The 23738-nt window shown below is 42.8% G+C and overlaps 1 protein-coding gene across 7 annotated transcripts in view; it reads left to right on the forward strand.

Annotated features, from left to right (window-relative positions):
• Nucleotides 1–23738, forward strand: part of MYRIP (myosin VIIA and Rab interacting protein) — a 158273-nt gene that overhangs the window by 63806 nt on the left and 70729 nt on the right. For all 7 annotated transcript variants that reach the window (XM_081164452.1, XM_081164457.1, XM_081164451.1 and 4 more), the window contains exon 3: nucleotides 4299–4520. In XM_081164452.1, the coding sequence (XP_081020578.1) occupies nucleotides 4299–4520 (222 nt within the window). The remainder of the gene's footprint in view (nucleotides 1–4298; nucleotides 4521–23738) is intronic.

The following is a 23738-nucleotide window of genomic DNA, read 5'->3' on the forward strand; positions in this document are numbered from 1 at the left end:
GTTGTTTATGTGAACTAGACTTCAGTGTGAATTAATCTCACATGCCATCTCAACATGCAATAAATTACATTAATTTTTGCCCCTGTTGATTTTAAAGGTGAGCTTAATTTAGCAATGTGAAATTAAAAAGCAAACTTTGATCAGTTCATGAAACCAGATGAGACAAATATAAAATCAATATTCTTGCGGGGTGTGTCTGCATATTTATTTGTGCAATCTTTTTAAAACTGAGTAGTGGCAATCACAGTGCGTAATTTGAAATGTTTGTCCAATTTGCATAACTTACCACTTTCCTTGATGCATCTGTTATTCTTTGAACTTTAACAAATATCCCCTCTGTTCTGCTGATTAAATAATAAATCTGGGGAGTTTTAGAAGTAGAGGAAATAAATATTTTATCATTTCAAATGTTGAAGACTTATCTTCTGTTTTATTCCTACAATTCCAACTCTGCACTGTCTAGGGATGTTTTCTAGAAAGTGAGTTTCCACTGTTCATTATTCATTAGAATGCAAGTTGTGTTCCTCTGTTAGAATAAATCCAAATTATGAACAGTGTCATAATGTAACCATAAAACAGCATTGTTATTTCCTTACATTTATTTCCCACCTTTCTTCAGTAGGGAGACCCAGGCACCATACATGTGATTCCATGGCAGTCATCCAAGCACTGAACAGAACTACTGAACTTCCGTTCAGGTGGTAGCTTCTCACTCAGGTGCCTTCAGACTATATTACCTGGGACCATGAATTCTATTGCTGCTATGCTCAATGCATTACCAATGCCAGATTTCCTTCCATGTTTTTCTTAGTGCAATTAGTGCCAGAGACAGATGCAAATAACTTCCGGCTTTTATATTCTCAAAGGGTGCATTGTGTTTTTTTCTCAATTAGCTGGCAACGGAATTAGAACATGGGTTCCTCAGAGTATTTAATACACTGAATTAACAACTAGCAGTGCCCTTGCCAGTTGCCACGATATTTCTGTAAAAGCCTACTCACAGATAAGTTCTATTCAGTAAACGTTTCTGGCATGTTTAATTAAAGTGTATTTCTCTTAGTCTATTTATCCTATAAGTTTTTTTTAATAGTTTTTTTTAAGTGTAGTGCTTTCAGAATCAGCCGATTCCAAAATCCATATTGGAGCAATACTTTCATTAAGCCAACCAAAATGACACAAAATAATGTGCAAGCTTTTGAGTTATTCAGAACTCTTCATCGGGCTAGATGGTAACCAAAGCAGTGGTAAGGTGGGAGCTGGCTGGACTCTACATCTTGTAAAAGACTTAAGTAGGAATGTGGAAGGAGTTAGCAGACATTCAAATAAGACCATGTAGGCGTTATGCAGCTTCCAGACTACGCTAAATCTGCTTGGGAAGAAGAAACAAAAAAATGGCTGATGCCCCATGTCTGGAAATACCAGCCGCAGCTGTTACCCTGGTTTGTATCCTTATGCAAAAGACACAGGTTCCTTGGGTGGGGGGGGGGGAAGGCTTGCTTAAGTCATGCAGTCTAAGCTTGGAGCATTCATCTTAGACCTCCTTACTGGTAAGGTTCACATGGGTAGAACAAAGGCTTGATAATCCATCCACCCAAGGTGAGAGAGAGGGAGAGACATAACTGTGCTGGGCACACCAACTTACTCTATGGTCTTAACCCCTTCATGCATTAATTAGAACTTAGCATGTTGGTTATAATGCGGATGGTTTATCTCATATCGATTTGTTATCACCTCCTGTTTTATGGTCTTGTTATGCATTTAAATGTGTTTGTATCCTGGTCTGGGATCTGGCAAACAGTAGATAGACAGACAAAAGTTACACTAGAAACTTTTAGGTAAAGATTTGGCAGGATAGCAGGTAGCATTCTCAGACTAGCTCTCTCTCGTTGTTTGTTGACCTAATGCAGCAAATGGTTGAAATGTTCTGAGAAGGAAAGAGCAGAGGTGTGAACAGGTTCTGAGGCTATGAAGATGAAATCAATAATGTCATCAAGGTCATTAAAAAAGAGTGGCTGGGGAAACCCAGCCAGATGGGCGGGGTATAAATAATAAGTTATGATGATGATGATTACTACTACTACTGCTACTACATTAGAGAGACCAGTTGCTACTTTGTCCCCTTACTGCATTACTTTTCTCAGGGCTTCAGGGTGCTTGCTTTGGCAGAGAAGACAGTCCTTTGTTAATCGGCAAGGAGGAAAGTGACTGCCATGTGTAACACAGACTGATAGTGTGGTTTATTAGGCTAGTACTGTGGGAAATATAAAATACAAGTTTTGGAAATTATAAAAGCAGGGGCCACTCAAATGGAATGAAGGACACCACTCAACAGGTTCTAGTGAGCATTAAACAGAAGAGCAATAATATATGACATTATATAAACATTACATAAACTGGCATTAAACCTTTATAACTTCTTTAGAGAATGTAGTTAGGCTGTTTAAAGTTTAATGGCTCACTGCTCCTAGGCTTCTGGAATCTTCAAAGCACATTGCAGTAGACCTCATTTATCCCTCCTCAAGGCATGGGGTGGGGGAGTATTGACTAAAAATAACTATACCTCACAGATTTGTGATTCTAAAACAACATTCCAGTATAGTTTTTAAGAGTCTTTCATTAAATCTAATCCAGGAATGAGGGAGCAATTCAGTTCTGTTTACATTTTAATGCAAAGAAACCTAGCTCACACTTCCCCAAGCAAGAAGTGAAGTGAAACACAGTTGTCATTCAAAATTCACACTTCTCCAAATTTTTGCAATTCAGTACTCCAACCAAATAATGTGTAGAAAAATGAGTATATTGGGGAAAAGTGTGCACAGAAAGGCATATGTTAGTGAAAATAGCATTCCAAGATGCATTGTACATGTGTGTGTGTGTGCATGCGCGCTATGCAAAAATCATGTTGCGGGAAAAGCCACAAATGCTTCCCTCGCCCCCCTCAGCCCCTGTTAACTCTGTCGGCTCTGCCCTCCCTTGCCTCGTGCACGGGGCAGAAAATCACAAGAGCAGGCGCTGGCAAAAATCACAATGCAGTAAAAACCATGAAGGCAGCCTCTTGCAATGCCTCCTTATTTCAGACATTGTGATATATCAGTATATCAGTGATGTTTAGCTGGTGATATACCATGACAATGAAAACCTGATATTGCCCACCTACACACAAAGCATTTGGGATGGGTGGGAGGTCAGCACCAGCTGCCAATTTGAAAATGGATCTCAGAGGAAATGGTAAGGCAACAGTGCTATCTAATCATATAGAGTAGTTCTCTTTGCACATGCTCTGGGTGCCATTTTCAGATGGCCAGCGGACAGACAGCCTGTTGCCTAGATGGGTAAGCCAACAAGCTTGGGTTGATGAATACTTGAACTAGACATTCAGGTGAGACAACAACAACAAGCCTGCGACAGGAAGGGTGATCCTGCCCTTGGATGAATGGCAGTGCAGCGCAGGAGTGTGGGGCTGCCAAGCAAGCAAAGGAGCAGGCATGGCGTTGGCAGGGTAGAGAACCTGGGAATGGCCACCAGGGCAGCATGAACTGGAGAGCCCTCTCAATGAGAACTTGCCCCAGGGGTCCCTCAAACCTGCAGTACTTGCAGGGCCGTCTTAACCATAGGCGCCAGGGGTGCCGGGTGCCAGGCTCTCAAGGGTGCCAGGCCAAGAGTCCAGGGCCTGAGAATTAGAGTCCGGGGAAGAGCCTGCCCATCGGTCAGAGCACTGTGTCAGTCTCTTCTGCTACAGGCGGCTCTGCGCCGTGAGTTCAGGGGTGAGTGAGCGAGCAAGCCAGCAAAACGCTGAGGTGGCCGGCTGGCTGTGACCTCCTGTGTGCCTGGGATTGGCATAGGGCCATGGAGAGGCCCACCAGCGCATGCTGCTTACACCACGAGGTGCCTGGCTTCGCTCAGTTGCCAACGCTGATGCCTCGGGCTGGTTTGTTGTGCTGGGCTCCTTATGTTTCTTTTCCTGAGCAGAGATAAGCGTGGTGTCAGCTCTCTAAAAAAAGGTATACAACTCTGGGCAACCTGGGGGAGCGTCGGGCGGATCTTTGCACCCTGGCGCTGCATATGCTTAAGATGGCCCTGAGTACTCATGCCATACCCTCTGATGAAAATAGGGACATCCTAAGGAAAAGCGGGACTTTCCTGGATCAAATCAGAAATCAGGATGGCTTCTGTTAATCTTAGGAAATAGGGACACTTGGAGGGCCTGTCCCTGTGCTTTTGAAGACTGGTCCGATTGCTGAATGGAAACGGCATTATTTTGATTCTCCCTCTTTCGTTTCTTTCTTCTGGGGTTCCAGTGAAATGAAGCAGAAGCTCGATGAAGAGGGTAACAAGTGCAGCATTCTCTCCAAGCAGCAGAGGTTTAACGAGCGCTGCTGCATGCGTTGCTGCTCCCCTTTTACGTTTCTCATCAATACCAAGCGGCAGTGCCAGGATTGCAAATACAACATCTGCAAGAACTGCAGCTCCTATCAAAGGAAGGAGAAAGGTTGGCTCTGCAGTGTTTGCCAGCAAGCTAGGTGAGTGCATTTTGTGATACTAATAAATAACAGGGTTGATGCCGCCTTCTGACCTTTTTTATTTTTTATTTTAAATTGCAAGCCGTTGACACAGATGAGACAAAGAGAGACAAAATTTTTACTCCATTAAAACAACATTTTGCTGTGTGACTTGTTAGTCCATTGCTTCTCTGGAGAGTCCTACTCATTCTTCTATTAATCTTGCTTCATTCATGAAGCATATGGCTCATTTCTTTTCTTTTTACCAAGCTTTGTTTTCAAGTTGCTTTGACCAAATGTCAAATCAGCATAACAGGGTTTTAGAGAGACATATGAAACCTCTGTATTGGCAACTGTGATAAAACAAAATTAAAAAAATTCCTTCCAGGAGCACCTTAGAGACCAACTAAGTTTGTTATTGGTATGAGCTTTCGTGTGCATGCACACTTCTTCAGATACTTCTTTGTGCAAAGTCCCATACAAGTTCTACAAAGTGTGATGCCCTGTGTGCATAACGAACAGGCAGCATTATTTGAATACCTGAAGGAACTGCCTTGACCCATGCTAGCCTTCCTTTGCCGTAAGATCTTTGGGAAAGGCCATGTTCCAACTACTCTCTTTAGCAGATGTTCACTATATGACTGCATGCGCAATCCGAATCACTACTATTTCACTCTGCCATTCTGGGAACTGGAAGCAGCAAACCACAAGGGTTTGGTGTGTGAAGCAAGTTCATGGTTTGTTTCTCTCCAAGCAAATCACGGTCTGAAGCCGAACTTCGGTACTGGCTTCCTGATCATGGTTTAAGCGAATCAAACCATAAGTATTGTGATTCGCTTCTCCTGGCTCCAGGGTGAAGTGAAACAGGAGCAGTTCAGCAGTGTGTAATAGTATAGTGCTTGTTCACAGTAAAATGTGGTTTTCTGGCTTGCTGTGACATGTGAACTGGGCTTTTACTTTAACAAAGGAAAGAAGCTTTTCACTGTTGCTGCCGCAATTTTGGAATTCTCTCCCTAAGGAAACATGCCTGATACCAACATTACAAGTTTTTTTAGTACCAATTGAAAGCCTTCCTGTTTTCCCAGACATTTTAAATGTAGATTTTTTAAAAGGGAAATTGTATTATTTCCTGCTTTTAGCTTTGGGTATTTTGGGGGTTGGTTTTTGTGTGTGTGTGTGTGTGTGTGTGTGTGTGTGTTTTGTCTTCTTGTATATTGTTAAGTATATTTGTTGGTTTTAAATTAGACTTCTGTGTGAATTTTACCTGTGCTGTCGTATACCACCCTGAAATATTTTGATGAAGGGCATTTAAGAAATACTTTAAATACATTCAAATGAATACAATACAGTGGTGCCTCGCAAGACGAAATTAATTCGTTCCGCAAGTTTTTTCTTCTTGCGAGTTTTTCGTCTTGCGAAGCACGGTTTCCCATAGGAATGCATTGAAAATCAATTAATGCGTTCCTATGGAAACCGCTTGCCAGGCTGGCGGTGCGGAGAAGGGCTTTTCTCCCCACCGCAAGCCTTCAGGACAGGTACGGGAACAGAGGGGAAGGGGCGCAGCGCTTCTCCTCTGTTCCCGGGGCTTGCGGTGGGAGGAGGGTTTTTCCTCCCCACCGCCAACATTCAGAACAGCATTCTGAATGTTGGCGGTGGGAAGGAAAACCCTCCTCCCACCGCAGGTCTTCAGGACAGCCATCCGAAGGCTGGCGTGGGGAGAAGGGCTTTCCGCCCCACCGCCAGCCTTCGGAGCAGCCTTCCGAAGGCTGGCGCGGGGAGAAGGGCTTTTCACCCCACCGCCAGCCTTCGGAGGAGCCTTCCGAATGCTGGCACGGGGAGAAGGGCTTTCCGCCCCACCGCCAGCCTTCGGAGGAGCCTTCCGAAGGCTGGCGCGGGGAGAAGGGCTTTCCGCCCCACCGCCAGCCTTCGGAGGAGGTCCGAGGACAGTGGGGAAGAAGCGCTGCGCTTCCCCGCTGTCCCGGAGATTTCCCTATGGGCTTTCGTCTTGCGAAGGAAGCCCATAGGGAAATTCGTTTTGCGAAGCGCCTCCAAAACGGAAAACCCTTTTGTCTAGCGGGTTTTTCGTCTTGCGAGGCATTCGTCTTGCGGGGCACCACTGCAATGCTATTTCATCTTTTAGCAGCTTCCCAGTGTCATTCTAAAGCATCCCCACAATCGTACAAATACTTGGAGACCTGCGCTCTGTTAATAGTCACATCTTCCATTCATCATTCCATTCTGACTTGACCTATCCCTTTTTAAGAGCTGATTCTCACGAACATTTATCATGCTATGATTGAAGGGAGCCATGAGCGGGTCATTCTGCCATGGCATGCACAGAACGCTGTATGTCTATTATCCCTGCAGCACCCCTAACATTGTGGTTTGAAGGGTAGTGGTCTCCCTAAGGATGGGGGAAGAGAGAAAAATACAATTAAATATAACTGCATCATGGTGCTTATTGATTTTGGTTATCCAAGCTAATCTTCAGTGCTAACTCAAATCGGCAGAGGCATTGGTGAGGTGAGACTGTCACTGATGCCTTGTTTCTCTTTGGAATGTAGGACTGAGCCACACCATTGGAAATAGTAGAGAGCACTAAGGCGCTCAGGCCCATATTAAACTCCTACATTTGTGTGGCTGAAAGATATATTTTTTCAGTTTTAGTGAAAGGTGTAGTTTGGGTTTATATGTTGATTTAAAAAATAAACCAGATTGCATGCAACTAGAAGCAAGCATTCCCTGATGTTTCAAAAACTTTGATGTATTTTTTGCTTTATTTGTCATGACAATGCATCCACATTCCCTTAAAATGCATGGATTCAATGGGAGGTGCTGGAACTTTGACTGGAAGTCAAGCTTACCTTACTCTCTTGCACGGGATGCCTTCCTTTTGTCCATGCGTGTGTAGAGAGAATGGCTGATATTTCTCAGTGGGGTGAACCATGGCATGGTTAAAGTTACATTTTCTTTCATAAGTGCTTTAAAAGCAGGGATGCAGCACGTGACGGCAACCACTTCAGGTGCTGTTGGTGGGGAAATGGTCTCTCAGTGGTACAGGAAGACTTTTAAAAGTGTTTGACCCTTGCATTTGGGTGCTGCACTGGGCTGAAATGTTCTGCGGTTGGAAAGGGAGGCAGCCTCACCTACTCAAAAGATGGCATGCTGTCACTGGTGCAGAGGACTGTCTCTTTGCACAGCTGGCACTCAGCATAAAAATGGGTCTTAAAACACGAACTACCAGCCTCAGGCAAAACACTCTATTCAGTATACCTTCTCACAGCTCCAGGTGCGTTGTCATATGCAGGCATAAGTTTTTGTACAGTTGAGTCAAGATTTTTCCATGAAGTATCAACTCTTTGTTATTTTGTGATTTAAAAAGAGTTAATTTTTATCTGTTTACTCAAGACAACATAAATAGAACAAGATAATTTAAATTTCATGAATAAATTCAAGTAATTGTTCCTCTTACTGAATGTTCCATTGCTTCTGACATTTTAGCTGCTGCTTATTACACACAAACCAGAAGGAACCAAGTACTTTAAATACCGGGTACACTGTTCTTCACTCACTGGGCAGAATCTTGGGTATATGCTTTCTCAGCTCCATCTCTTTTGTTATTTATTAATGTCTTTTTTGATTTGTTTTGCTTGTTCTTTTATACACTTCTCTCAATGTTGGCTTAAATGGTTTGAACTGCCCTATCAAAAATGATCAAAAGTTTAGAATGCATTAGAATTTAAACATGACAGCCACATTCAGTTGATGAATCTGAGAAGAAGCGATTAATCTCTAGACAAATGACATTTGGATGGGTGTTATCCCCCATCCCATTTTAAAAATATATACTGGGATTAAGTCAGTTACAGTTTGCTGTAATAGAAGCTTCCAGTAAGAAGAGGCACTGCTATTTACTACTGGTGTATTTTGATATAAAACACAACTGAGACCTGGAGACAGTCAGCCTGCCTTATCAATAACACAAAGTCTACCAGTTCTTCTTCCCAGGCTGCCTGTGGAAAGCTTTGTCTTCAGTTATTCACCCTTCGCTCTCCCAGGGACTGTTGTGCACTTAGCACAAAGTCGTATGGGGGGGGGAAACAATAGGAAAAAGTTGGCCTCTTGGTGCTTTAGAAAACCTTGTAAATGTACTGCTTGCAGTATTCTCTGCTGAAACTGCACAGTCATTATCCACCTTTATTGTGCCTTGCAAAGTTCTGGAAAAAAAAAGTTTGAACATATGCAGAATCTGTGTTTAAATTATGCATGTTGCACTGTTACGGTCTTGCAATGGAAGATACATTCATAGACATTTTGTGATAAGCAGATTGTTTTCTTTCAGATAAGATACAGTAATTGTTATTCTCCTTAGCTGCACTCAGTATGTTGTGATCCAGAGTGGTTTTGTTTGCTTGTTTTTGCATTGGAGTTGTATCGATTAATGACTTATCTATGTAAAATAGTTACCTTTCCTTGACTGCCTTTTTCAAATGTTACTTTAATTGCTTAATCCATTAGGTAATCATCTAGATTTGGCTTCAATAATGGAAATTTAAAATGCTTTTCTCTGCTTTCCTCTCAGGCCTTTTCTCCTGCATTGTAGAGGGTTGTAGTTGGGGTCCCTTCCAGCTATAAAATTCTATGATTCTATGATTCGGGGTCATGGCAAATGACCTTTTATTCAAGAGCACTCCTAACATCCTTTAATAAAAAAGAAACTCCGATTTACAGTAAAACAGCATGTAAGATTGAAGTGGGAGAAGCAAAAAGGAGACATTAAAACCAATTTAAAAGTTGGACTGAAGAAATCTACTTTTATTAGTTACCTATGTTGCAATGCAAGTCCACCGATGTCTACTTAGTTCAATGAGACTTACTCTCAAGTTTTTGTGTTTAGGAATTGTTGTCTAAGTGGACTTAGTGCCCTCTTGTCTACTTCAAATCATCAACGTATTTGTATTATTTGTTCTGAAGCCCTGCTCCTAAGTGAAAATAGGTAAAGGTAAAGGGACCCCTGACAATTAAGTCCAGTCGTAGTCGACTCTGGGGTTGTGGCGCTCATCTCACTTTATTGGCCGAGGGAGCCGGCGTACAGCTTCCGGGTCGTGTGGCCAGCATGACTAAGCTGCTTCTGGTGAACCAGGTATAGGAGCTCTTCAAAAATTAGTTGGGGAACTCACTTTGCCTGTTTTAAAAAGAATAAAAAATTAGGAGAAACATGCATTCCATGCCTGAAAAGGTGAAAGATTAGTCTCTGGGGATTAAGGCACAATTAAATGGTGACAGAATAAAGCAGAAAGTCTACCTACTGACAGAGGGTTGTTGTTAGATATGGGGAGGGCAGGGAGAGAAGGTAGCAGAGGCATATTTAGGGCAGTGCAACGAGTTCCACCACACTGGACTCTGAACCTCGGAGGTGCCGCAGGTTGTTGCAACTATGACATAGTGAATTGAGCAGAACGGAAAGCGGGAGGCGGGGTGTGTGTGCCAATTTTTTGCCTCGTAAAGGGCAAGAAGAGTCCAAAGTCCACCCTTGAAGGTTGCCTTTTGTTACATAAGTATTCTGGCACTTCAGGAGGACAGTAGGAGAATGTTCTGTGTGCCGATTAAAATAAAAGGTCAGAAATAGCACACAAGGCTATCACTAATGGTTTCAGAAGTCACCAGCACAAAGATGTGTCACTGTATCCTCTCGTACTTCAGTTTCTCTTCAGATGCTTAAATGATATATGAAATGTCCTTACACGTAACATTTATAGACAATTCCATTGTATATCTAAAAGCAGTAGATGAGAATATGCCTTATATGGGATTTTTTTTAAGGTTCCTAGCAATACTTTGCTGCCCAACTGAATAAGCATATTCTCCATATGGCGAAACCATACACTTAAAACAATTAGTATCCCATTAGGTAGCAGGAAGCAATATTTCCATAACTTCTTTAGATCAAATATTGAGGGCTCGTGTACACTGAATGGATGAAACGTTGAGACTGTGTTAAATTGCTTCCCATGGGGCCTGTGTCTACATGATGAGCTGTTTATGTGCAACAGCTCGCTAAGTAGATGGAGTGGCTTTTCTCCATGGCCCTGCCTTGAAGCAGCGTGGAGAAAATAGGCCATTCAATGTGATGCACAGCAGTTGCTGGTCACATGCAAACAGCCGCCATGGGCAGAGTAATTTCAAACAGGGTTGGCGCATCCTTGTGCCCTGATACTGTGCGGTGTGCAGAGAATATTCTTTTGAAAATGGAAATCATGGGCAGGGAATATTGCAGTAATGCAGTCTGATTTCAGAGGGAGCAGGTCAAAATCCACACCTTTTAATATACAAAGCTCTAGTAGTAGTAAAATGCAAAATTAAAACGGCAAAGGATGTTTAGCTTTTAAAATGCAGGTTTAAATGAGGTAGTTAAAGTAACCTCTAAAGTAAGGGGGCTTATCGCTTCCCTCCCACCGCTCTCTCTGATATATCCCTCATGACCGATTCAAATGACTTCTCTGTGTGTTGCGGCAGTTAGAAATCCACATGGCTGTACTAATTGGCTTCCTGCCCGTGGTGATCTGGGCTTAATCAGGAACTCCTATAAAGAGAACTTGCCACTGAAAACTGAAAACATAGGTTAGCGCTTAGCAGTGAAGTGCCAGAAATGTTATTCTGTCCCTTGGTTGTCAAGCAAACTTTGTAGTTCAGCTTTGTGGACACATGGAATGGCCTCTTGTTCCTCAACACACGGCCATCAGACCACAAAGGATGACTTATATCAATTAGTTGCAAAAGACACATGAGCACCTACTGTAAATTTCAGTAGGTATGTGGAGGAGGATATTCAAAGGTTTGTGCTTTTATTTTCATATTTCGTTGTCTGTGGCTGAATGTTGGCATTATAAATATATCCTGGAGTTAAGGCTTGGTGAATTATGATCCAGACTAAGGGCTACTTTTACCAGTCATAGATTTTTATACAGCCCTTTCTCACAAAGGAGTTTTTTTAAAAATCTGTATCTTCTAAGGTGGTGAATGAAAATGTTCTATTGTGCTCATTTTCTGCTTGCAAGCTTCCTATAAACATCTGGTTGGCCACTGAGAGAACGGGATGCTACACCGGGCAGCTTTTGGTCTGCTCCAACAGTCCCTTGTTATGCTTTTACGTTTCCTTTCAAGTCTTTCGTCCAAAACTATATTTATCGTTCTTTAGAAATAAACTGAAATGTTATGACTGGCATTGGTATCTTATTAATGGAGATAATTAACACTGGAAATATTCCAGACTTGGAGACATTGCTGGCTGTGAATAGCAACAGTAAACGAACACCTCCTTTGTTATTAATGTGCTTTAGCAATCAGGGGCAACAACATCAATTAAAAACTCCTGTTTTTTCCACAGGAAGCAAAATGGGCATTTCATATTGTAATTTTGGAGAGTTTAACCACAAACCTCGCTATTTTCTTCCAAACCATTCCTTGTATTTCAGTATATAATGCAGCACAAATGGATTGTGTAACTTGGATGAAAAACAGTGAATCCATGATTGGTACTCTTGGCATGAAACTCTGCATAGGCTCTGGCTAAAATAGAAAATCATTCCCTTTTCCTCCAGCGTCAAGGAAACGAGATCTGTGAAGCAACTCAGCTTGCCTTCCTGCCAAGCTTGGTTTTATTTCAGATGAAATAAATGGAGCATATCAGCATATATGTTTCTGTTGGCAGCTGTCTATCTCAGGAGACAATGGAGGAGTGTGCCTTTGGGGGTGAAGTCAAACAGAGACTTACAGAGCCTGCTGTGGCTGCAGAGACCAATATCGGACCAATATAGGAGAGACATGTTTTGTTGCCAGTGGAGCAGATTAAGGCGTCCGGTTGTGCTGCTACAGGTGCACCATGGCGTTTCATCACTCTGCAGTCCTCCCGGTGGTCATTCCTCCTCTGGTCACTGCAGTCGTCAGCAAGGGAGTACTTAGTACATTTACACCAATGTACTTTGTTTTATAACTGAACATTGCAGAACACTGATGCAGTTTCTTGAAAAACCGGAGGGGCCGAATCTTGAGACAGCATCATGCAGTATTTATGAATTGTGTATATAACCAGGATTAGCTTTTGGTAAAAAATATATTATTAGAACAATGTTTCTTGAGTAAATGGGTACACAGGAGCAATGGTGCAAATTCTCCAATAACAAAATTAAGAAAAGATTCTAATACTTAGGGGCTACTGCCCCTACTTGTTTCTCTTGCCGCCCTTCCAAAGCCGCCACTCCTTGCCAAAGGACTTCACTTCTGTGCACCCCCGACCCTTACAGCTTTCCACCCCCATTCCCTTTATAGCTTACCAAACTCCTCCGGCTTAGACCAGGGGTTGGGAAACATTTATATCTGGAGGGCCAGCTCTTTATCTTTCTCCCACCCGAGGCAGGCCAAAGTTGACCTGACAATCACCAGATGCCCTAGTGATGTTCTATAGGGTCTGCACCCCCTGCTTTGGACATAATGCCAAACTGCGGTCAATTGAAAATGGAAGCTGTCAGAAATGTCAAAGTCCCACAGCTCATGCATAGCAGTGGCCCTGTTTGATTGAATTTTTTAATGGAATTTTAAGCAGTAAATTTTAAGTAGTAAAAAATAAATAAATGAAGCTCTGTTTATTTTTCAAATAATTCAAAATTATTTATGAGTGTTAATAGCACATAAATAATATCATGAGCTCTAAGATGGGGGGAGGGGAGGGAAGGAAATCAAAAGAGTGAAGCTGCATAATGCAGAAGAAGAAGAAGAAGGTATAAATGGGGGGAAAGGCTGCTGACATTACTACATTCTTATATGCATTCTCTTATCACACATATTATTTGCTACTCCTTTTCTTCAGCAAGGTGCCCACACTTAAAGGAAAGATACTAGTAGACTGAGATTTATTTCATTTAATGCACTAATATGATATATAATATGATATATGCATGCACTCACATGCACTCACTCAAACCCCCACAAAATTTGGTAGTGTTATAATAGAGAATGTCCAGTTGCATATACATTCTAATATGCACTTTTATGAGAGATTTGACTGAAGAGGAACAGTTATACATTTATACTTCAGCATTAATGAATTAATTCAGGCCTAATTCATTAATGCTGAAGTAAAAGTGACACCTTTGAATGCATGTTGAGGTATCACATGTTTTAACATCTTCCCACATATTGAAAATCTTTTGCATGTGCAGTGTTATAAACTAATGCTCTAATAAACACAATAAACACAGGAAGAGTTTGATGTCAGGTTGCTTTCAAGCAAGCAATCTCACCTGTGCACCTCTGGAGCAGAGATGGCTCAAGGTATTTTGATGCCTGAGATGCAAAACCAAAATCATGTTCTCCCCCTGGTACAGTCATACCTTGGACTCCGAACGCCTTGCAAGTCAAACATTTTGGCTCCTGAATGCTGCAAAACCAGAAGTGATTGTTCCAGTTTGCGAACGTTCTTTGGAACCTGAACGTCTGACTTCCTGCACCCAACCAGAAGCCGCGCTTTGGTTTCCGAACGTTTTGGAAATCAAACGGACTCCTGGAACGCATTCCGTTCGACTTCCAAGGTACTTCCAAGGTATAACCTAAATAACTGACAATTTTATGCTCTTTCATTGTATTTTAAAATCTGGTGCCCCACCCTAACTAATGATGGGACCAGCCTTACTGTGAGGTGGCATCGTATGCCATGGCTTGCTGAACATTTGGATCAGCTCATCATGAACATGTGTTATGGGCTACATAAAATGTTTTCGTGGTGTCAGAAACATATTGTGCAATTTCAACCTACCTTTATGTCTAGTTTCATACACAGAAGTTGACATATCCTTTCAAACATGTTTAGCTTAGAGATACCTTGGCCATGGGGAGTTAAGCTGTTGTGATATTCTAAACACCTACGTTTTGGTTGTAAAGTGTCAACGTAGGAACAAAGAAGCCTTGCACTGTAGAGAAGGTTGAATTTTAAGCATTCTTCATAAGAGATTTCCTATGATCTGACAGGTTTAATGTTTAGAGCATTCATAGCGGTAATTTTAGAGCATTCGTGGCAGTGAATAATAAAATATTTCAGATGTTTTTCCTAGATATACAGGACAGCTGCTTGGCATAAACATGGCATGTGAAAGCACCCCAGTGTCCCAGTTTGCCATTTAGTGACTAGACAAAAGAAGGAAAACACAGCTTACATTCTGTAAAATCTGCAGGGTTCATGCATGTTGAAAGAATATACATTTTTCAGGGATCATATTAGTAGCATCTCCTACAGTTTGATTCTGTACCTTACTTGTAAGCACTCTCGAACAATGTGTTTTTTTCCTTTCCCCTTGATGTCCTTTCCATCCTTTACTCCAGAGAATGACATGCAATTGGGAATGTGCAAACTTGCTCCTTTATTTCTGCAGCACTTTTACACAAAAAGCCTAAATATTATTGTTTTTCAAACAGCTTTTGTACAACTGGGTTCCCGCTGCCCCATCCTGAAGCAGTTGCACAAACTAATGTGTATTATATTGTGAACCAAGAGATGCCTGCTGACATTTTGCATTGGGGTGGAGAAACCCATGGTCCTGGACTTACGGCTCCCCTCATACCTGAACACTGGTCATGCCAGCTGGGCTAATGGGACTTAAGGTCCAACACAGGTTCCTTACCCCTGCTTTACACTATCATATTCACTATCTTAATATGTACTATTACTGGTCGTGTTGCAATTCCCGTTCCATTTTGCTGTCTGATAAACAAGTGGATGCACAATGTGAGAAAAGGAGGAAAGCAGAATTAGTTGCATACCCAGGTGCTGAGTCCCTGCCCCTGGGAGCCCAGCCAGCTAAGGGAAGGGAGGGACACAACAACAATCTGAGATTTAAAATGGCTACAACTTTTATTCGTTTCAGATGTAGGTAAGCCTTGGCATAGGCATTGGGCATGTATCTCTCTCAGCCCACTGCCGGCGGTCTGAGGCACGACAGGGTCAATCTTGGGTTCATCACAACACGCAGGTCTACGCAGATGGACCCCCCACCTCCAAGCAGGGGCGGAGGGAGGGGGTGCAGTGGGGGCGGTCTGCCCCAGGTGACATCACTGAGGGGGGTGACATTCGGCACGCCGCCCACCCACAACTCCCAAGCCTATCCCGAGCCGTCAGGGGAAGGGGCAGAGCTGTGCCGCCTTGCCAGTGGCCATCCCCCTTCATTTTGACAGCTCGGGGGAGTTTTGGGAGTCACGGGTGGGTGGTGTGCTGTTGCCCCCCACTCCTGGGCTGCTTCCTGGGAGGGCCCCCCAAAGCTGTCAGAAGGAAGAGGGAAGGGAGGAAGGCTGCTGGCAAATGGCGCGGCTCCCTCCCCCACCAACCAGGAAGCAGCCTGCCATGGGTGGTTCCCCTGCCCCCCATGGGATGCTTGCCCCGCCACACAGCATGTGCGCCACTCCAGGTGCCGGAGCAGCTAGCTTCACCTCTGCCTCCCAGGTGCCAAGGGAAACTCTATGGTCTGCTAGCCACATGCTTTGACTCTTTGGACAGAGACTTCCCTCCAGATCCCTCTAATGGAGTACCCTGTTATCACCTCTGCAAGAAGGGGTGTGTGAGAGAGTAACCACTTCACCCCCTGGTAGGTGTTAGACTAAAGGATTCTGTCCAAGGCCTAAAGTTGTGTTTTTAATCCTATGGGTAAGACAAAACCTGCAGTGCAGGGGAAATTCGTTCCTGGTTCCGAATATGGCAACCATTATAAACCATAGCTATGCCTGCACAATCTGAAAAGGAAAAGGTTATGGCATCAAAAAACACAACCCTATAATAGAGGGTGGGACGGGTGGGTAGCACTCCTGGGCTGACCGAGCTGCAGCATGCAGTGTTGGCCGGGTTTTATGGCCAGGGAGTGGACCGGAATGAAGACTGTGGACTCCAGGTCTGCTCCTGATGCCCTGCTCCCACCCCCAGGCCACTGCGGATTGGCTTAGAATTCAAAAACGGGTCTGGGGGTAACCCGTGATGCTCTGCAGCAGCGGGGGGAGCAGCACACGGCCTCAAGCAACATGGGGGGGGGCTCGGGAGGGTGCCAGAGAAGCTGTGCCGGGTCACAACAGCCACTCACCCTTCGGACCAGGTAAGCAGCCATTTTGCTCGTGTTTCAATTTCCACACACTAAATAGGAGAATTAGGCTATGTAAGTGTGCATGTGTGTATATAAATGAGTGGAAAAGAAAACTGAGAAAGCCCTTTTGAGGAGGAAAAAGCCTTCTATTTTTTTATGGGTGCCCTCTTGTGTATTGAAATTCCCAAAGGAATTTTGGGTTGAAATATGCACTATTTGAAAGAGATGCACTCTCTCTCTCTCTGTTGCTCTTTAAAAAACCCTCTTTCTACCTTAATAGCACTGTTTTAATATAACTACTCAAAGCATTTCAAAGGACTGAGCTGAAGTGGCTTTTGCAGTCTTTGCACCTACATTTCATGACCTCATTTATTTCGCCTATTCATTTTCAACACTGCATTGCCCCTTTAATTTGGTATTGACTCAGTCCGTTGAGGTGGTTTATTGAACAGTCCTCAGATGTAAAAGAGAGAGGCTTCAGCAGAGTCACTTTACTACCTCCCTTCAATGCTGCCACCTATTTTCTGATTAGCACTTCAGAAATCCTGCAGGATATTCTACAAAAGAGCATGGGGGGGGTGAAGACTCACCCACGCCGTGGTCCTCTTCTAGTGACAATACTTTGCAGGATTGGGGTCATGAAGGAGCACAGTTCAGCCTTAGTGAGTAGCAGTGCAATCTTAATCATGTCTGTTCAGAAATAAGTCCTCTTGAATTCAAGGAAGCTTCCTCCCAGGTAAGAGGGATGAGGACTGCAGCCTTAATCAGTAGGACAATGGAAAGCAAACCAATTCGGGGGACAGGTTGATTACAGATGTTAATTAATGTAGTAATTCCTGAATGTTCAATTTAAACTTTAATATAATCATAACAATCTGCATTTTTGTTTGCATTTCATATTTCCCTCTCTGGCTCTTTTTCTTTCCATGTAAGCAAATATATGAGTGGTTAAGATGAGCATGCTATCTCTGTCCCCATCACCACTGCAGGGTACTAAACAGTACTGGGAGCTTCCACAAGTATAGGAAACTCCCTGCTTCACAAGCCTTCAAACATGTGAGTTCAACAGATGGAACTGGTGCATTCATCTCCATGCCTCCCACCCCATACATGCTTACTTACATGCAAAGAAGTGTTGGGGTGTGTGTACACACACACACACACACACACACACACACACACGGCTTTTAGACCCTTTAAAATATGCCCTGAGTTCTAAAATTTCACTCTTCCTCCAGTGTAGTAAAAGTAACCACATGTTGGGTAAGTTAAAAAAAGAATGGTTTGCTTACAAACTCTTCAAAGGTCAAATTCATGTGTTTCAGAAAAGTTGCACAGCCAGTAAAACTTACCGTACTTTTCCGTGTATAAGACTAGGTTTTTTCCCTAAAAAATAATGTCCAACATTTAGGGGCATCTTATATATGGGGGCCATCTCCCCCCTCCCATTTTCTTAAATCGGAGTCCCCCAAAATAGGGGGTGTCTTATATATGGGGGCATCTTATAGACGGAAAAATACGGTAGCTCAGTGACTGTGGATATAGAGTTCCCTTTAAACAGGCTTCCTCAAACTCGGCCCTCCAGATGTTTTTAGCCTACAACTCCCATGATCCCTAGCTAGCAGGACCAGTGGTCAGGGATGATGGGAATTGTAGTCTCAAAACATCTGGAGGGCCGATTTTGAGGAAGCCTGCCTTTAAGGCTAGCTTGTGGGTTTGTGAGGGAGGCTGTTAAAGATTCTAGAATGATGAGCTCAAATGCAGATGTTCCTCATTAAGGTCTCAAGGCCAGCCTAGGGAAAACAATAGGCTTGATTATCTATTTCTTCCCAAGGTAAGGGAAGTTGCATAGCTAAGCCTTGCAGGACAGCTTGCTGTATGGTATTAACCCCTTCATGCATTAATTAAACTTAAGCATATTGGTTATATGAGGCTAGTTGTCCCACTCCTTTGAAGAGATTGCAAATACTCTGCAACATCGCACCCGTTCACCTAATCTACACCAGAACATCTGCTTCCTGAGACACAGTACAGTATAGGCCAGCCTTTTAAGGCACTGAGAAACAGTATGGTGGACAGCTTTCAAATATTTTCATTGCAGAGCACCCGAAATCATCTTGCTGAATGCTATAGTGCTGCAAAATACAGATGTAATGTATTTCAGTGAACTGCAGGATTCATTGAATTTAATACAGCTAAATATATTCAATTTAGAAGATGTTTCCATGTGGACATTTTTGCACCAAATGAACATTTGCTTTATTTAAACAGAGAGTGTGAATGAAACGGAGAGGTTTCCAAGGCAATAATAATAGGCTTTAGGTTGGGTTTTAAAGTTGTTGGCTTTGTTTTGTTTTTTGCATTTGATAAATTTTTAAAACCAAGCTTAAACATTTTGGGGCAGTATTGAACTCCCAAACAATACCATATTATGCTTTTGGTACCTGGAGCAATCCTGAAAACATGTGAAAACATAAAGCCTTCAGTTGCTATATCATTTTGCCTAATGAAATATCCAAAGCAGGCATAAATGAACAAATAAATGAATGGCATCGCTGGCTTTAGGACCAGTGTTTATTGCACTATTACTAGCAACAGCAATTACAGTGTTCCATGGTGTCTGTCTGTTTCTGCAGAGGGTCTTCTCTTCATCTGCTGTAAGCATAGTGCAAACCATGGGCATAGTGGGGGGGGCAGCTGCCCCCCATCATGTAAATAAATAAAAATACTTACGGTAACTAACTGTCCTATTGCATTGCAGATAACTCAGTTCTGCCCCTCCCCCCAACATAAAGCCTGCTCCACCAATAAATCCTGGCTATACTCATGGTGCAAAACCTATTACAGTGGTACCTCTGGTTACGTACTTAATTCGTTCCGGAGGTCTGTTCTTAATCTGAAACTGTTCTTAACCTGAAGCACCACTTTAGCTAATGGGGCCTCCTGCTGCTGTCGTGCCGCCGGAGCACGATTTCTGTTCTCATCCTGAAGCAAAGTTCTTAACCCGAGGTGCTATTTCTTGGTTAGCGGCATCTGTAACCTGAATCATATGTAACCTGAAGCGTATGTAACCCGAGGTACCACTGTACTTCCTATTTTTGAATGTGACCTGTTTCCACAGTGTGGTGAATATTATGGCTAGGAGCCTGAGCAATAGTTATCAGATGGGGAATTAGTAATGAGAAGGGGACAGCCTTTTAATTGACCTTTGAATAGCATCTCTTAGTGCCCGAGTGCCATCTTCATTTGTTCTTCTTTTTAGTTTTCCACCAGGCAGCCACCTTTTGCTATTAATGAATTGAAAAATTTCAACCTCAAGAGATCAACAGCAGGCGGGGAAGGAAAAAATTTAAATTGTCCATACATTGGATCCTGTAGCCTAGCTGCTGATCTTCCATAAAATGGTATAGCCAAGTTCCTTTAAACCAAATTTCCCCAGCCTAAATAAATAAACCTAAAATAAACCTTACCCCTCCCTGGCAAGATGTTTTGGACTACAACGGTCATCACTCCCAGCCAGCATGACCAATAATCGGGAATGATGGGGTCTGTAGTCGAAAACTTATTGATGGCCCCAGGTTGAGGAAGCCTGCTTTCAAAAAGTTGTGTTTGTCTTTTTAATTTGTAAGACACACAGTTTAAAACTAACTATATACAACCGTATAATTAAACGAAGACAACATAACAAGTATGTAATGCCTCAATCCTAATTACATGTAGATGAGGGTGAATTCCACCGTACCTTCTGCTGGGTAGAGTAGACGCATACATGCCTCAATTCACAGAGGTAGTAGAGTCTGTGAGCAGGAGCAGAGGACCTGGTGAGCATAAAGTCTTCCTGTATCGCTTGCCTGCCTTGCCAGCGCTTTTCTCTCCAGTAGACAAGAAACAAAGTAGAGGGGACTGAACATGTACTGTACTTTTACTCCACACTGGAGTTATTAAATACTTTGGTCACAATGAATATAAGCATGTTCCTTATTATTCAACACCCCCCCCCCTACTAATTCTTACTTTGAGTAATTAAAAAACGGCAAGTTTAGTGTAGCTGCATTTGCAAAAAGTATGACAAGGTTTTATAGCTGGGGGAATGTTTATTTCCACAATATGTACAAGAGCTTACCTAAGGATTATGTAATGTCTGAATATTTATTCTGCTGGAGGATAAGATCCATTACTGTCCACTTGATGGATTAATTTATATGAAATGTTGATAATCTTATGGATCTCTCCCAAGGCTGGGAGTGAGCTTTTGCTTTTGACTACTGGCTTTTTGCAGTGATAAGCTCTAGTTAAGCACTTTGCAGCTGGTTTTCTCAACTACTCATGTATAGAGCTTGAATGAATAATAACGAAGCATAGAATCAATGGGATGCTGACAAAATATTAGCAATCAGATTTGAATTTAATGCTTTCTTTTATTCATAGTGTAGGGAAGTAAAAGGAGAGGATAGCAACTTTTAACTTACTTGGCTACAGAACCTCTTTATTTCTGATTTCCTTCCATTCCTTTCATGGAACTCATACTCTACTTTGTATAGTTTCTTTTCTGCTTGTCTTGTGATTTGTTTATGGTAAGCCATTTTGGCAAATATGGAAGTGCCAAATACAGTTTTGGTTATATATTGCCAACCACAGCATTTGGGATGTTTAGGTTTTGAAATTCCCTCTCCCATGTTAGAGATTTTTTTAAAAAGACATCAAAGAGAAAAGATTGCAGATTGGAGACCATGGCATGTGGGGAGATGTCAAGCCCACAGCCTCTTTCGTCAGGGAGATTCACCTCTGGAATGAAGTAGGACTTCATTTGCAAGTGACATTCTAAGTTCCTTCCATGCTGCTTTGTAATCTGTCACATATGTGATAGTTTCCCCTTTCAGCAAAGGCAAAGTAACTCCTTAGGAATATAAGTATCCATAAAGCATAGGAAAATGCAAGAAGCTGACACGGAGCAGAAATATTTGCCCAGGAGCACATCGCAAATATCAGAAGCCCCTTCACATAAACTTTAAGCTGGACAGATGTTGAAAAATGGAAACTAGGAGGTGACTGAATCCACATTAAAACTTTAAATACGTTTGTAAATTGAACGCAGTCTTCTTGTTTTATTGTCAAGTCTAAACTCCACATTTACAGATTTTTGGAAGACTAGTACTGAAGTAAACCTATGTATATTAGTTTTGGCACTAGTCATTCTGCTTATTGTACTATGCATGAGACAAGGACACTTCAAAAGAGAGAATGTGGCTACTTACTAGGAATGCCCATCAATCACATGTTTGGGATCAAAATCACAAAGCAGCCGGCCCTGATCCAAGGCACTTTGTAGTCTGCCCAATTTGGTCCAGTTCAGGCTGCACCTGCTTTGTTCCCCACCCCCCACCCCTGCTAATTCAGTATTGAGAAACTTTAAAAGGCAATAACTAATTACCTTTTGACAGAAATACAGTGGTACCTCTGGATACGCACACCTCTGGTTGCGTATCCTTTGGGTTACACACACGGCAAACCCCGGAAGTATTTTTCCGGGTTTCAGCGCATGCGCAGAAGCACTCTACTGTGTCGCGTGCATGTGCAGAACAGGCACCTCCGGTTGTGAATTCCTTGGGATCCGACCAGAGCTCCAGAACAGATCCCATGCGCAACTGGAGGTACCACTGTAGATGAAATTTGTAGGCATTATAGCTACACAGTTGTTGCTACAGCCTGCCAGATTACAGGCAAATAGGTGTAGGGTTTGTTGTGATGGGCGCCTTTAAAGTTTGATGATCTTGAGGACTTCCGGAGGCGGCGCGCTCAGCAATGGCGGTCCTCTTCAGCTGCTGAAGAGGGGCTCCGCGGAAAAGGGTCGTGCGCTGCGGCACAGCGACGACCCATGAAGAAAACCACTGGTAGAGTGAGCCAGTGGCCGTGGGATTCGGCGGGCACCAGGAGCGACCTCCGAAACGCAGAAGGGACCCCGTAAGGGGTTTCGGAACGTGGAGGGGGTAGCGGTGCTGTGGATCCATCGCTCTTTCCGCGGAAGTGAAGCCGCGCGGCTGCTGCTGACCAGCGCTGACCTTTCTTCCTTCAACAATCGAACTGAAACAACTTACTCGTGAGTAGGAAATTTGAAGCTTTGTACGAACTAAATTTGGAGAAATTCGGCTGAAAGCGGGAGACACTAAAAAGGAAGTCAGTCTCCCGGCTCTGTTTAAAGTATTGAGCAAAGCCCCTTTAAAGCTGAAGCGCTGAAAAGAACCTTAAAAGAGTTGGAATTTATTTGCAAATTCGACCTTGATTGATTAAAAGTTAAAGAAAGGACATAACAGTTTTATGAGAGACAAATTTATGTTCCTCTTTCTTTTACCTTGTGGATTACAAATTTTTGAAACCCTGCTCTCGGTCTGACTGGATACAAGTAACATCGGTCTGCAGTAACTATAGACAAAGTTAGAAGTAACATTGGGCTACTTTGTAAGCGGGAAAAGGAACTGTTGCAAACACCTTGGTAAAGAACTTTTATTCTCTGCAGTTTAAACTTAAGGAGAGGGGTTCCCCTTTTGTCTTGGATAATATTTTTCTTTTGTGTGCAAGGGAACTTTTGGTGGAAATTTCCTATCCTTCTCCCTAATTTTCAGGGAGCTCCCCCTGCTGGATTGTGGATTTAATAGTCTCTGAGAACTGCCACTTGTTTTGGAATTTTCCTGCTTGGATGTTTATTTTTTCTGGAATTAATTTTCCCATGGGATTTACAATTTGACCTTGATACTGGGACAGCTGTGGAATGAGTGGCACAGCAAAAACAAGGGCTGCAGAAAGAAAAAAAGCAAAACAAACTGAACTTTTGCAATTAACTCTGCCTGTGCAGCCACGCAGATCATCTGTCCCAATCGTGACAGGTCTGCAGGAAGGACAAGCTATACAGCCTACTCTTGGAGAGATGGCTGCTGGAGGGATAGACTCTGTCTCTAAAGAAATATTGGAGCAGCTGGCAGCACTGAACAAGAAAGCGGATGAACAAGCACTTAGGTTTGATGAACAAGCTGCTAAACTTGACCAGGTAACAGCCTCAATTAACAAATTGACAGACCAAGTTTCTAAAAATTCTCAGGCCATAGATAATATTGAAAAGACTGCAACA

The sequence above is a fragment of the Podarcis bocagei genome (assembly GCF_964188305.1).
Source record: "Podarcis bocagei genome assembly, chromosome: 12".
NCBI lineage: Eukaryota > Metazoa > Chordata > Lepidosauria > Squamata > Lacertidae > Podarcis > Podarcis bocagei.